The 16,764-nt window shown below is 34.9% G+C and overlaps 1 protein-coding gene across 1 annotated transcript in view; it reads left to right on the forward strand.

Moving 5' to 3' along the window:
- Nucleotides 1-14,221, forward strand: part of LOC131030648 (uncharacterized) — a 49,778-nt gene extending 35,557 nt beyond the window's left edge. Inside the window, exons 2-3 of the mRNA XM_057961560.2 lie at nucleotides 12,491-13,692; nucleotides 13,856-14,221. Coding sequence (XP_057817543.2) covers nucleotides 12,491-13,692; nucleotides 13,856-13,929 — 1,276 coding nt within the window. The 3' untranslated portion in view covers nucleotides 13,930-14,221. The remainder of the gene's footprint in view (nucleotides 1-12,490; nucleotides 13,693-13,855) is intronic.
- Nucleotides 14,222-16,764: the final 2,543 nt, after the last annotated feature.

The following is a 16,764-nucleotide window of genomic DNA, read 5'->3' on the forward strand; positions in this document are numbered from 1 at the left end:
GTATCCAACTGATAAGATCATTCTTATGGAGTTGGGGAGACAGATCATGGCTGTTCATGCACATCAATCTGTTAAGTATAAGGTTGGAATGAGAATTTCTACAAATAACCCATTGAAAGTTGGCCATTATTCCCTCATTATATCCACCAAAGCCAAGGCCATGAAGATTGAAATGCAGGAAATAAAGCTCAAAAGATTCAAGCCAAGAGCAGATTTTGATTACCGAGGCATGAAGGAGAGGATCAAAAAGTCTTTCATGCATGTGCATCAGATAGAAGACATCTGGGTTGATCTCCATACAGAAAAGAAGGTTCGTAAGATGGATTATTGCAGATTCACTCTTGAGCAGATTGTTTACTTGAACTTGGTGAACATTTCTGAAGGAATTATTGATGATGGAGAGGTACTTGGTCCTGAATATGTTAAAAAGAGAGTTGATGAAGCACCACTTCCATCAATTCAATGGTCACATAAGGAATGCACTTCCATTCTTGATAGATTTCAACCTATCTTAGCTAACACCAATACTTGGCTCAAGAGCAACGATGTTAGACTCATCAAGATCAAGATTGGAAAGGAAGATGATTCTACAGGACTTGTCGGACTCAAGTCTGAAATCAAAATAGATAATAAGGAAGGTGCATCATCTTCATGCACAAGAATCAAGTTAAAAGTTAGCAGAGCAATGGTACTACCTCCTGAAGAAGTGACAGTTCGAGGGAAAGAAAAGCCTCAGCTTTATATTCATGTGATCGATTCTGAAGATCCAGAAGAATTAGATAATGCTCTCGAGATACCCATTTCAAAGTCACCTCATGAAGTTCCCCCTCAGATTCCTTTAGAATTACCTATGTCTTCTCTTGATGCGAATGTGGATGCTTTCTCCACTGCTCATATTGTTCCTGTTTCAGCGGGTGAATCTCCTCAGACGGTCATTCAATTTCAGCAGCAGAGCCGTCTCTTGATCACCCTCAAGAGAATTTGATGAATATCTTTGAGGATGATCCTGCGTATGGCCCTTTGTCAGAGACTGATATTTCTGCTTCTAGTTTTGATGAGTTCATGATGCAGTTGTCAGGTCCTTTGGTTAATGAGCAGTCTATAATTGCTGTTCAAACAGTAACTTCTCCCAAGATGACGACTATCATTGGAACAAAAATTACTTCTCCCTCACTTTCAGCTGTTGCTCAAGGAGAATTGATGGCTTTACCTCCATGGCTTAGTTCCTTTACTCCTAAAAGAAAGATGCATGAAATCTCTCTTGACACCTTTGATTTCTAGCATCTCAAGCAATCAAAACCCAAGGTTGCCAAAAGAGCTAAGATGATTTCAAGGGTAACAATGGATAGTAACAGAATGCAGGTGGCTGAAATTGTTGAACCAATTGTAGACAAGCCACAGGAAGAGATGCAAGTTGCAGATTACAGAATCACGAAGGTGGAGTTGGGCGAACAAACACATGAAGTAGTCAAGCATGATGCTCAACATTCGGTAGCCTCATTGGTGCAGCGGTATGATAAATTTCTAGTGAAGAAGGATAAGATAGAAGAGGAAAATGTGCAACTTGTTGCAGCAATCCAAAAGATCACCAAGTCTTCTAATGAAGGGAACATCCCTTCAACTTCGTCAAATGCGAAAGAATCAGTCCAAGGAGTTGAAAGAGCTGCTCAAAAGGTACAAGCGTTGGATTCTTGGGTAGATCAGCTTCATGATCTATGTACCCAAGTGTTGAAAGATGTGTTCCAAATAATGGTCAAGTTGGAGACCATTGAAGAAAAATTGAACTAGGCTTCTCAGGTTTTCAAATATTACCTGGAAAGAGTTGAAGGCAATTTGATGGTTTGGCACAAGATGCCTCAAGAAAAGTTGAACGTTCTTCAAGAACATGACATTATTCCTTCCAAAGTCATGTATCTAGAATTTGAAGAACTCTTATAGAATAGAGTCCTTGTTCTCAAGTCACTCATTGAGGATATTGATGATGCCATGAAATTGCGCACTGAAGTGTTACAAGATGTTGTTTCTCATTGTGAGAAAGCTTCTTGTAATATTATGGATCAGAATGGAGAATTGTTGCCAGAAGAAGTTTTCTTAGATCTGCAGATGAAGATCATCATGAATGGAGGAATGAACAATTTTTAGTTGTATCGATTCAAGCTTTGGTGAAATACCAAATCTTCTTGTAGGAAATCCAGTCTTCTCTTGAGAAGAACAACATTACAATCCTTCGTTGCAGTGATGTTATTGTAAAAACCACGATCGTTGCGAAGAATACTCACAAACCGAATCCTAATGAACTGCAAATGATCATCCAAAAGTTCGAAGGATTCATGGCCAAACATGCTGCAACATAAGTGTTTTTCAACACACAGTTGTAATTTCAAATTTGTAATTTCAGTATTGTAGTTTCCCTTTTGACAAGCTTACTTATAAAAGCAATTTTGTAAATTTCAAGTTAAGTCATTACTTGCATTTTTGTAATTACAAGTAGGCTGATTACAAGTCAATTTAGAATAGGACTTGTAATTTTGAATAAGTCTTAGTTAGTAGTTGAATAAGTCATGGTGGTTGAGAGAATTTCTCGAGTTAAGATCCTCCCACCTTTCTCAAGACTCCTCTCCTATAAATACTTGAGGGAGTCTATTGAATCTTTTATCTTTTGGAAAGCAAGCAAGTAAACTCTGCTAAATTTACAACAAGAAAGACTTTGTGCTTTTTATGTGTAAATCGAAGTTGAAAGAAATAGAAGAAGATTGCTCAAGGATAGAGACTTTGTGCTAGATATTTTGAGTTTGTGTTCAATATTATCTTTCTTGCTAGTGTTTCTATAAGAGCTTAATCAAATTTGATTTGCAGACTTTGTGTTGCAAGTATTGGAGATTAATATCCATTAGAGTAGATTTTCTGTTGAGAGAAGCTGCAAGACTTTGTGTCTACACTCATTCTTAAAAAAAAATAGAAGTAGATTTTGTGATAAGGAATAGTTGGGAGACTTTGAGCTCACGCTAATTCTTGCTGTTTTATGTAGAGAAGAATAAGATATTTCAGACTTTGTGTTGCCATACTTTGTTCTTGTTATCATTAATATAGAAAAGGGTAGATAAGATTTTACATATTCAAGACTTTGAGCAAGTGATGGAAGTCTTTGTGCTTTCAGGAAACTTCATTTCGTTTCTCTCACTTTGTTTTATAAGTTGTTGCTATTGTTATTTTCAATTGCTACCACTTTTCTGTGAAAAGAAAAGGATATAGTTTTTCTTGAAAGAAGAGGAAAGAGTGTTGTTAAATCCATTTTTAGTTTAAGAATAGTTTATAGATAGGGGGAGCCTTTCCTTAATTAGGAGAGTATCATACTCACACACTGTGGCTGAAACCACAATTTTGCACATCCCCCAGGTGTACAAAATTTTCAACCAACACATATATATATATATATACACACATACACATATACATGTATATGTGTGTGTGTGTGTGTGCACACACACACACACACACACACATATATATATTACACACACACGCATATATAATTTCTGTGTGAAATCACTCTATGGAATTTTGGGTTTTTGCCCTCCAATCCCAGACCTAGAGGGGTTTGGTCAGGTTAATTGAACTGTAGTTCCATGCTCCACAAAGATTATAAAGAAAACAATAAAATGTCTTCTTAATGATCCCTTCTCCATTGCTTGGTCTGTCTTGAATACCTTTTTCGTTTAATAGACACAACTCTTAGCATGCCCCTTATTATTAAAAATAAACTTTAACTTTAAATATAATTTTCATTTTATAATATTAATTAATCTCTTTTTGGAATCTCATTTGTCCCATAGTGGCAATGTATTTTGACAGCATCTCCTTCTGTTCCTCTTTATAGGTGAAAAAGTTAATCCTTGGTAGCGACTAAGTTACTCCCTTCTGTGACTCTGTATAATTTCATGATTTTCTTAATCTCTTGCAGCGGTTTAAGAAAAGTAGTGATTTGCCTTTCTTCAAACCGACACTTGACATCCACTATTTTCCTTTAGTGGTGGATATAATATGAGCTACTAAAAATAAACCACAATCGCCTTTTCTTGGTGGCGGTTAAACAAAAATGGATGGCTCACTTTGAAAAAAAGGGGCATTATAGTTTGCCCAAGACTTTTCTCCACTTGACTGAGTTTTTCTAGAGTTGCCTAGATCCCAAGCAACCTTGGAGATTTGCAATTCCCAATCCTTAATGCTCCTTGTGATGTAGTTAGCTTCTGTTGTGCTACTTCGATTTATTTAGGAATTGAAACTCTACACTAGGTGATGCTTCTCCATCTGTCTTAGTTATGCTGGAGTCTATACTACGATGATATCCTTGAACAGTTATTGTTACTATGCTTTCCTCAACTTGTCTACTAAGGCAGTTCTTCAATGCCATAATAAGGTTGATGCCATTTGTATACAGTACCATACCGTGCAAACCCTGTTCTGTTGCCTCAAAATACCTTTCAACCACTTGTACTGACTTAGCTAAAATGTTCATCAATGCCCTACCAACATGGAGAGAAGTATGTATGTTCTGCCAATCCAGGCAATTAGAAATTCTACACACTTAGCTAAAATGTTCATCAATGCCCTACCAACATGGAGAGAAGTACGTATGTTCTGCCAATCCAGGCAATTAGAAATTCTACACTTTGTTTGTCCATCCATGAAACGAAAACCCATTGCAATTGTTCCAATGTATCCTCTTGCAAAGAAAGGAGTTGCAACCTTTGCAATTGATGCTCACTTGCTAAAAAGTTGTTCAATACCTGTGGACAAGATGGATGTTTCTTTGCATGTGTCATTTCTTCCAACATTCCTCAATTTCTGATCAGTGAGAACATCCCAATGAGGCCTTTCCCTGAAAGAGTCTTTGAAGAACCACTCTCCTGGGTTACCTTTCTCTGATTGCTGGTCATACACAACTCTATGAGGTTTGGCTGTGCTCCTGTAGGATAGAAATAACTATCTCTTTCCAGCTTTGGTATATCAATGGACTGTTCATTTCCTGTATCAACACAAGCATGATAAGTTGATGGTTGCCTAAAAGAAATTTGTGTTGTTCAAAATCAGCTGTAGGAGCAAGATGAAGTTGTGCCTTTGTTTTATCAAGTATCCTAGAGTCCCAATTTCTCTTGGACGTTTTGGCCTCATGACATTGGCTGGTTGTGATCATATTAGTATGATCTATGAAGTATCACTGCCATTTGATTTTTATAAGCCCAAACTGTGGTGCAAGTGAATTTTGGATCGGTTACTGGTTGACTCTTCGCAAGAACCAATATGACGCTTTTTGCCAATGCTTACCTTCCTGCTCACTTATCTAAAATGTTAGACATAGGAGCTTTATATTTCTGCACTATGTATGAATGATTGGGATGCTTACCTTTTTCTTCCTTGATGATATTAAAGTAGACTAATCTTCCTTGGTCCTTGGTGGATGAAAGGATCAATCAATCCAATTTGCAAACCCAAGACTGATTGCCTTGTCGTCACCTTTGAGGTTGTTGTTCTTGTTTCTGGATTAGAATGTGTATAATTATTTGCATCAATGTTTCGGATCACACTTTGTGATCCATCATCATGGATGATAGAAAGCTCATGGAGAAGAAAGATGGACTGTTAGAGTAGGTTCAAGGAGGGTTTGCACTCCAAATAAGGATAGACACTTGAAGCAAAAATTTAAACAATGGATAAAAATGAGAAAATAGAAAGAGCAAGAAGTAATGAAAAATAAAAGAATAATACTAAAAAACAACACAATAAAATACTAAATTAAAATAACAATAGTAAATACATAAATTAACCCCTCAAATAGCAATAAATGAATAGAAATAAACAAATAACTAGCAAAAGAGGAGCTAAGCAACATTAAAAAAATAAATAAAAAATAGACGAGCCAACCAAAATCGAAAAAAAAAATTTAAAAAAAAAAACTAATAGACAAGCCAACCAAAATCTAAAAAAAATAGAAAAACTTAATTGATAGACAAGCCAAGCAAAATCTAAATAAAAAAAAGAGCTAACCAAAAATGAATAGAAAACCAAAAGAGAATAAAAGAAATAAAAATAACTAAGTTACCGGTTCCGGTTCGGATTCGGCAAATTTTTTTTTTTTTTTTGGTACAGGTGCAGGTTCGTCTATACACATATATATATTTTAATTTTTTTTAATATATATATATATATATATGTTCAAACTTCAAACATCAAAATTATATATGTTCACAGTTCAAACATACAAATATGAAACATACAATGTAACTTTCCCATACAATGATACATAAATGATAACAGATAAATGCAAGTAGAATAGGTTGAATGCATGTTTTGATGCATGAAATGCATCATAGAGGGGCGGATTAGGGTTTAGATGTAAAAATAAGATTAAAAAAATTGTTTTTTAATTGTTTTTAATTGCTTTCTAACCCGTGGGCCCCGTTTTTGGGAACCCACGGGCTTGGGTTCACCCGGGTCCTCTTGGGTTCACCTGGGTCCTCCTGGGTTCGCCCTGGGTCCCACCCGGGTCCTGCCCAGGCGGCTGGGTTCCCTGTGGATCCTGTACGCAGGACCCACAGGGAACCCAGCCGCCTGGGCAGGACTCGGGTGGGACCTAGGGCGAACCAGGCTGGGACCAGAACCGGGCAGGGACCAGGACCAGGACCCAGCCAGTTTAGGCAAGAACTGGTAACTGAGAAAAATAATAAGCTAGATAAACTCTTAAAAAGCTAATAAGACTGAGCAAGAAACAATACACAAGAAATTAATAAAGGGAAAGAAATTAAAAGTAAGAACTAGAACCTAATAATACAAAGAAGCAAGCAATAACAAAAAAAAAGAAAAGAGCAATAGAAAAGAACAAGGAACTAAAAGGAAAAGCAAAGAAAGACAAAAAAGAGAAAGCCAAAATAAACAAAAGTAATAAGTAAAAAGGAAAGGGTGCACATAAAAGAAATAATGAATAATGAAAAATGAAAAAAGAATTCACTAAATTAAAAATAATAAGAAGTAAATTATATAAGGAAATTCGATAAATAAGTAATAAATAAATAGAAAAGAAATTAAAAGAGAAAAAATGAGAAGGAAAAGAAAAGAAATACCAAGATGTCAAAACAAAACTAAAATAAAGAGAACTAAGAAATTAAGAAAAGACATAAAATTTTACACCTAATAATACAAAGGAAGCTCTTAAAACCTTTGAGGTTCCCATGTAGGATGTGGGACTGCATCGAGATGTTGCCTAAACTTTTGCTTTACGTTATTCCTGTGAGCAAACCTTTCGTTAAATTCCTGAAGGTGTCGTTCCGCTTGAGCAGCCATCATCAACCTAGCTTCTGTTGCCCTTCTTTGCCATTCCTCACATAATTTAAATCTTTCTGTTGAATATGGAAGAGGGGAACCTGATTTCCTCAAGATGAATGAAAAAGAAACCGTGTTGTTGATTCACTCCTTGTTACATCTGCACTTGCCTGTAATGAGGTAAGCTTCCCTCTTTTTTCTGATTTGGAAGGATTTGAAATAAATCAAATGATACAACAATCCTCGTGACCTGAATCTGTAGCATGAAGATTAGTGGAGCCAAATTCCACATTCTCCACAATTTCATACTCCTCCATACCCTTGTAAATTAATTTCATCTCTAATTGTATGGTGAATTCCTTTTGTTTTTGCTCACTGATTTGTTCCCTTGTAGTTTTTGATAGCTTTGATCTTAACCATTTTTGTATCAATCTTTTTTTCTTTATCAGCATTCGTCTCCTATTATTAATAATTCCTAATGAGAACAATTGTTAGTTTTTGTTTGCAACCCTTCTCAAACAATTCATATAACCACCGCAGATTGAAAATGATATTGCATCTTGGAAACCTAGGGTTTGATAACAAGTCGTCGGTATTGTTTTGATTGATTACAAACAAACTTTGACACTGCTATTGTAAAATTGATATGATGATTAATAGCTCCAAAATTCCCTTGCCTAGTCAATATGTTTGCTGTTTCACTGCTAATACAGTGAAATTTGATAAAAATTGTTTAACTTTAGATGATGATTATCACCATAGATCACTGAACACTGCTATTGTAAAATTGATATGATGATAATAAGTTCCAAAATTCCCTTGCAAAGTCAAATGTTTGCTGTTTCACTGCTAATACAGTGAAATTTGATAAAAAATGTTGAACTTTAGATGAGGATTTGCACCATAGAATCTAGATCACTGAATTCCAATGAAGACTGCCAGAAAAATGTTGAATTTGATCCCAAAACCCTCATGAAACGGCAAATGTCATTGTAGTTATGATGAAAACTCCTATTGACAATCATTATAGTTACGATGAAAACTCTTATTGACAAATGTAGGTTACTGAAATCCTGCAGTACTGATGTCTTAATCATTGAAGCTAACCTAACCAGCCAAAATTTGCAAGTTTGAAACAATGAAAGGAGAATGCGATGATTGATGTATAGTTAATATTTATGCACACAAATTAAGCGATTTCCAGCCATTCCAATCACCTAAATATAATTTCTGCCTTTTGCTTTCTGATCTGCTATTAAAATTTCAATTTCCTTCTACGGGTGCAACTTTATATATAGACTACTTTTTTGTTTTCAAAATTTATGTCCATCAATAGGAAGGTGTGCCTTATTAATAGCTGTTCTTCTATTTTCACAGAATTGCATCCATCAACGGAAAGCATTCATGAATAGATTTTGATTTAAATCTTTCTCATGAAATGTCTACCAGCCTAATGGTTCCTTTTGTGTAATATTGATTCTATTTGTCGTAACCTTTGGTTTGCTAAATGTAGGACCTTGAGATCTATTGTTCTTGAAATATGTTTGCATCCTCAGCACTATACATCTTATGAAGGGCCTTCATAAACCCCTCCATTATCTCATCATCCTCTGAAGGAGGAACTCAGCCAGCTCTAGCTGCATACCATTTGGGATTAAGAACATAGGTAGCCATTGGAAGAGGGATGATCATTGTGTTTCATGTCTTTGTGACAATAGGCATAATATGCTCCTCATAGAATTATAATTCAAGATCCTTGTCACGAATTGCTTGCTTCATTTGATCAAGCATGGTATCAAAAGTCTCATAAATCTCTCCGAGGGTAGGAGAGTTTGTAACTGCATACTTGATTCCCCCACATGTGATGATAAAACAAATATATTTAAAAGCAACATTTAAAAAAATTAAAAAGTTTAACAATCTTAATGTAAAAAATAAAAATAAAAGCAAAGTACAAATCTATTAAATAAAGATTTCTTACATAATAGTAGACCACCAAGCGTCATCAAGCACCATTTGTCTCACCTTATTCCCTTATTTTGTCTTTGATTCAACCACGTCTCTCACTTACCACAAACCACCATAGATTGTAGAGCATCTTGCACCTACAATATCCTTTCAAGCAAAATAAAATAGCTAGCATATGTAGTCTCAACTAATTCAGATAATTCTTTCTTAAAAAAATTTGAAATGATGTAAGTGATGTCTAGTCTCAACTAATTCAGATAATTCTTTCTTAAAAAAATTTGAAATGATGTAAGTGATGTAAGTGAGCATTTGTATGTTTCTCACTTTGGCCATTTTTCACCGAATCAATTTTTCTAATGCTTTTCAAAGCATTGTTCAAAGGGTGTACATAGCATGGATTGCAAAAATTATGTTTGTAAGCGCTTCCAACCATCAATTAGTTAACTCCCAAACACAAGCTAGATCTATCAGAAGTTGCATAACATTAGAAGGCCCAAATCTTCTCCATGGCCAAACTGTTAATCAACATCCTCAGGTTTCCAACTCTAATAAAGTATGAACTAACAAGAAATATAACAATGATATTAATGAGCGGCAAATGTCAAATATCAAGCCACCCATCCATGACCCATGGATTAACCATTTCTAATCTATATTTGCTTTATCGCCTTCTTCAATATGTGTTCAATTACGAATATTGTTTGTCAAGGAGGGAGATATGCAATTTGTGTTATCTAGGGGCTGCATAAGAGTCTCTATTGCAGTTGTATTTCTCAACCTTTATTTGAAATAATGAGATCTTGCCACATGAAATGGCATATAAAAATTTGGCCATTGAATCATCAGTCTGTTAATGTTGTTGCAAATTCAACAACCCTACCACTGTTTTTTTTCCCACTTGCAATATAAGTGGCCTTTCTCTTCCCTCTATCACGACTCTCTTTAGCTAATATATTAGAATACAGGTGTGGGTACACATTTACTACTCTAGTGGTTTTTGTCACATTCTCCCAAACCAATTTTGCCATTTCAATCCATTGTTTCAATGTTTTATCTCCTCAAACTCTAATTCCATGTCCACTGTCACCTAATTAATGGTGTCCACCTCTACTATAACTCCCATGAAAATTGATTTTGCAAATATGACACAATCGATGCTTGCTGCCCTTTGCATATTTAAATTGATTATTGCTCAAAACGGTGACAAATTATAGCAAGAACTTTTTGGAGTTGATAGGGCATTTTGCAAATTTCTGAAGAGGTTTAAGGGCATGCAAAACAGTTTGTTGGTGTTGCACCAGCACTTGTGTTTGGATTTTCAGAATAATGGGAACCCCCAACACTGTCTTCAACTTCCCTTGGGTTTACTTCTTTACTGTCCATTTCATTGTCATAACTATTGCTCATTTTTACTGTCGAAGATGAAAGATCAAAGAAATGTTTCACATGCTCATAGTGCCATAGAATTGTGGTTTTGTGAGAGCAAACTGAAAAACATAAGTCAGTCCCTAAGTTTATGAATGAAAGGAAAAAAAGAAAAGTAAAATTGTTTGTTATAGTATGACTGTTAGTGTAGAGCCTATCTTAATGGTCGGAAATGTCTTCAAAATTGTAGTCCATCCCTTCCAAAACATTGCTGCTGAAATTGGACTATGTTGAGTGTGAATGTCCTCAAGATATTGATTGGGGAACTCAGAACGAGAAAATTATAAAGCAGAAGGTTCATGAAGCCTCTTAACCGGCAGCAGGCACAAAGGAATATAAATGTTTATATTCTAGGTTGCCGGTTCAGGTTCGAAGAACCGGTACGGCAAAATTTTGAAAAGGGGTTTGGGTTCGTTAGTACAAAAACATGTAAATTATATATATATGCAGCCTATAAGCATGAATTAAGATTAGCATGTCACATAGCATCATATAAACAACAAAACCAACATAAACTTGTAATCATAGCATCATGATCATACCATAACAGCATCATATACATCAAGTTTAATATCAAAATGATAAAATATTCAAGTATCATTGTTTCAACTTTCAACAATTTAAAGTTTGATCATCAAATGGATTCTCTAATTCGTCATCCTCATTCTCCTCCTCCTCATCATTGACATTGACATTGACATTAGATGAATCAATGCCAATGCCAATGACACTTGCATTTGCACTTTAAGTTTGCTCGCTATCTGAGTCATCAATTGCAACAAGCTGAGAAGTGAATTTATCCAAATCAGTATGTTTTGGCTCCATATGCCACATCTTCGTTTCCCCTTGCTTGTAGTCATGTTGCTTGTGTGAAATGAGCCAAGTTAATGTTTTAAAACTCACTTTTAGGGTCATTTTAATTTTTTATGTGGTGGATTTCAAAAAAAATTAAATTTTGCAAAAAAAAATCCATTTTTGGGCTGTCAAACCCCTGGGTTTGACTTGGGTCCTCTTGGGTTCGACCTGGGTCCTCTTGGGTTCGCCCTGGTTTGAACCAAGCTTGTGAACCACGAACCCTATCCGAACCACAAGCGAACCGGACCCGAACCCCGAACCAGGACCGTACCGGACCAGTACCAGGGGTCTAGGGGGCCGAACCCGGTAACTCAGTTTATATTTTACTTTTTAGGCATCTAGGGTTGGAGAAGGGGGCATGGGAGGCCCTGTGAGACCTCTATGTGCTTTTTAAAACTTTTTTTTTCATTAATTTCAATTTTCATTTTTAAAACAACTGAAATTGCCCCTTTTCCAATTTGGAATGCTTGGACATCCCTGGGATGCTCAAGGAATGTATCAGACGTGTTTTGTAGATGTTTCCTATCTATTTCTGCTGTTTTGGGGCATCTTGCAGATATGGAAGAAAATAGGGATGGCCAGGGGACGTTCACAGCTCTCCGGATGTCTTGGAAATGTCGTGGGGGTTGGGGATGTGTCCCCATGGAACACAGGATATAATATATGTTGTTTGTCTAAAATTTGACTGCTTTCCAAATCTGTGTAACTTACTTTATCCAATGAATAAAGTTACTTAAATTATTAGTGTCATCTACCATGATAAGAAGAGCACACTGCTGATTAATCTGTGCATGAATGTTATTCCTTCTTACTGCCTATTCTTCCGTTAAGAACTTAAGATGTACTACTCATATACATATGTTATTAATTATCCTTGATTATCATAGGATTATTGCATTTTGCTCATTTCCTCATTGCTTTTCAGGCATCAGGACAAACCGGTCAATTTCATTTGCAGAGAATTAAGTAAGAAGCGCAAGTTGGAAGAGCAATTAAACTTACCATTACCAAAATACAAGTTCAACACAAAGCTAGGCGATTCTGAGAGAGAATGCCCTTTGCTTGATGCTTGTAGTGTGTGCAATGATTCCTCGAGAAGTTTGGACTTTGTCACACTGCCTGAAACTGATTCTGCTGTGTCGGAAGTCACTTTTGTGAATGAGAGCACTGTGTTGGCATCAAATGAAGGAAAATTAGATACTAATGCAGATATTAAAAGGTCTGGCAGCGTTAGATACAGCATTATCAGAGAAAAAAAGGATGGAAATGGTGCAAAATCTAGTTCTTTACTACAGTTCAATTTGGATCCTGCAGATGAAAGACCAGTATCTTGTTCAACGGGATATTCTTGCATTTCTGAATTACCCAAGCATACAGCCTGTGATGCTTCATGTAGTTACAATCAATTATGTCAACCTACTGTCAATCAATCTTGTAACATTCCTAGTAACGAATCTTGCAGTTCTCCACACGCTTCTACAACCTTTGTTGGACCAGAGCTTTCTGAGCATTCTATGTGTTCATTAGGCAGAAACGCAACTAAAAAGAGAACACCCACAGATTTGGATTGTCTGCATGTGAATTTAAAAGATTGCACAGACAAAGAGGATAAACTATATGCTCAACAATCATATTTGGAACATGATCAGTTTAATAGATGTCTTTCCAAAGATGGTACATTGGGAGCAGAGGAAAATGATGTAAATTTACTGGCAATAGATACAGCTGAAACAAATTCTGTAGGCTCTTTAGACTCTACAATCAAGCCTGCCATCGGTAAAAGGCACAAGTCTGTTAATACAACAAGCGGCACATGGGAATTTGGTTCTGGAAGTACAAAGGGTAGCCACATAAGGGCAGAGTACCAGTTATTAGCATCAACTGACAATAGTTCCCCAGTTGAATATGGAAGTAGTCAAAATTCTCTAGTTTGCCATTCAATGGGCATCTCTTCTCCACGCAGGGACATTGGGGGTTCAATCACATCAAATGAAACATATAAAGAACTAGATGCTAATGATGAAACGTATTCAGAAAGAGAGACCCTAAGCAACGAAATTAGTGCTGACATCACTGAGACATTGCCAGCATATGTTCTTTCTTCTGGACGTGTAAGCCATAAGAAAGGTAAAGCTCTTTTATTCTATTTTTTTTGGGATATTTGTAAATGTATGCAAGTTATTGTATTTTCTAGTCCAATTCAATATTTGGACCATCATTCTGTGTTGCTAGTTATTATATCGACAATTACTTTTTAGATATTAATCTCCAATATTCTTTCCTTGTGCAGAGGAGCATAGGGATTCAAGACCCCTAACAATTGATCAAGACTTCGAACAGTATTTTTCTATGTTAATGCTCTGACCATAGCTTTCAAGTTATTTGTAAATTAGAACTAGATTTGTTCATATGAATATCTCTTTCTAGATTTTTTAACAGAATGTTTCAACTTTCCATGTCCCTTCTATCGTGCAAAGGTTTAATTTCGAGAGAACTAGGGAAATTTCTCACTACTTTTCCCGGCAATAGCGTTTCTGGTGCAGAAGGTAAAAACTTTGAAAAAGGGCATGTACTAAGAGAGCTTTGAGTTTGGTTCTAGAAAGAGTTACATGTACAAAAGCTTCTTTGGTAAATGACTATTAGTGAGTTACGAGAATCGCGCCACCTTTGAGTTTTGTCAAATGCTTTAGTTTTGTTAACCTGCCTTAATGAATGGAGATCTCTTCAGTAATATAATAACCATTGGCTACCAAACAAATCCAGGAATCAAGTACTCATGGAGATGCTGAGTGATGCAGTTTGCTTTATATGTGTTTTATGATTAAATTTAAGCAGTCGGAAGTATTCTCATACAAACTTTTAATTATGGAAAAAGGATGATTTGAAATCTTTTCCTATTTTAATACATGGTTTCACAAATTTCTTTTAAAAAAAATATTTGTCTGTAATGTTTTTTCAAAATTTCACTGCAAAAGTTATTATTAATACCATGAATACATATTTAAAATGACTGCTTAAAGATACGAAAAAAATTAAAGATTCATGAGCACCAATTTCACATATAATTCCTAAATATTTTGAACAGCGGCTGCTAACCAAAAATAAATTAAACAGCCGCACAGAAGCTGCACTAATGATCTCGTAAACTCATCTGAAGTATTCATTAGACAGTTTGAGTCGAAGTAGCTTTATAGCACTTAAAAGCATCTCATCAGTGCAATGTGGGCCGTTTACCTGTACATGTTTGATATGATATTTGATATTGATGATGGGTTTAACAGTTTCAAAACTCACGGACCTTGCAAATCGAAGAGACTCGCGAGTTGCCCAGTTCTCAACAAAAATTTGCCTAGATAGAACTCGCTAAAACTCGCGGAACTCTCAGCGAAAAATTGCAGCTTCCATTTGAAAACTTAGCGGACGAATGTGTAGAAGAGCCGTCGCCCTGATTGAAAGCTTCCCATTTTGTCGAACCAATCAGAGTGCGTTTCTCTTGACCAGGGCGAAGGGCTTGCAGAATCTTGGAAGTTTGCTTCCATGTCTGACCGAAACATTTTTCTCCATTTTCTTCCTTGTGCCATATCGATACATATCACGAGCGCTTCTAGCAAGAATCGTCATAGAATACTGCCTTCTCTCTTGCAACGAATTCGACTAATGCAGTCTGTCTTGGGCTGGAAGCATGATTAACTTTGCCCTGGACCAGGGTGTAAACAAAATAGCAGAAAAGTCTCCATTATACACGCATGGAGGGATAAATGGGAGCATTTTAATTTGGCTCTGCTTGGGAAGGCTAGGCTAGAGGTAGATGATGTTATCTCATGTTTTTTTTTGTGGCTGTTTAAGTGTGTTTTCTGCTTATTTTGAACAGCTAGAATGTTTTCATTTCATTTAAATTTTTAATTATTGGAAAAGGAATTTTTGGAATTGATAAGCTCTGGCCCCCACCCTATCAATTATATATATAAACTGTTATTAATATCATTTTTTCACTTAAAAAATAATAATTATTATATTATAATTAATATTAGATTATGATATTGTAATTAATATTATTATTTTTTTGCTAAATTAATAGTTGAATAGGGCCAGCTTCCTTTTATATTAATCCAAAAATGGTTTTTACATATGAATAGAGAATACCATGCCCGTTGCTATCTAAATACCTTCTATAATCATATCTTTATGATGTTAGTATGTGGAAATAGACATAATTAATTAATAGGTAAACTCATAGGAGTGATAATTGAGAGGAGAAAATAAATAAAATGTTTTGTTTTGTTTATTTTATTTATTTTTTATTTTTTATTTCAAAGTGTCACAAACACATCAAATTTAATGTTTCTAGTTTTTAGTGACACATATTTGTGCATCCATTATGTGAGTGTAATACGCCTTCGATGTGATTATTAATGAAAATTTAATAAAAGTTTAATTGGGTGGACAATTGTTCACGATGTAATGCTCCTCATTTTGTGTTATTAGTTGATTAAATAAATCAAATGTTTGATTATTATATTTATAATCAATTAATTAAATTTAATGTGTATATAGATAATTGACTATCTTTATGGGTTGAATATGATTGTAGTATTAATGTAATGGTGATAAGTTAAATTATGAATATATGATTTAAACATCTATAATGCATGTTATAATTGTAAAAGTTTTAGATATGTGAAATTGCGTGTTATTTTTGACAAACATGTAGATAAATAATTGTTATAATTTTAAAAATATATATTTCACAACTAATGCTATTACAATTTTTAATCTTATGTTTATAATGATTATTAATGCCAATATATTGATAACAACATTATCACTATAAAATTGATGCCTTATTCCTAAAATATAAAATATTTTAAGGGAGTAGTAAATAATACATAAGGAATTGATAAAAAGATTTATATTTAGTAAAAGAAAATAAAGATACATATTTAAAAGGTAAGAACGAAAGGATTTTCTTTGGAGATAAAGGTACAAGGTAAGTTCAAGAAAATTATTAGAAAAAGGAAAAATTTAATGGCTCTCTTATGGTGTTTGTTAGAAAATTATTCTTAAAAAAGGAAGAATTATAATAAGAGCATTCTGAATTTATAAAATTGTAGTGTAATTTTTCTTAATTTTTTTTTGAGTTCTCATCATGGTTAGAGTAATATGTTTTGGATTGTTTTGTTAATTTGTTTGTATGTGATT

Source organism: Cryptomeria japonica, chromosome 4, assembly GCF_030272615.1.
Source record: "Cryptomeria japonica chromosome 4, Sugi_1.0, whole genome shotgun sequence".
NCBI classification, from domain to species: domain Eukaryota; kingdom Viridiplantae; phylum Streptophyta; class Pinopsida; order Cupressales; family Cupressaceae; genus Cryptomeria; species Cryptomeria japonica.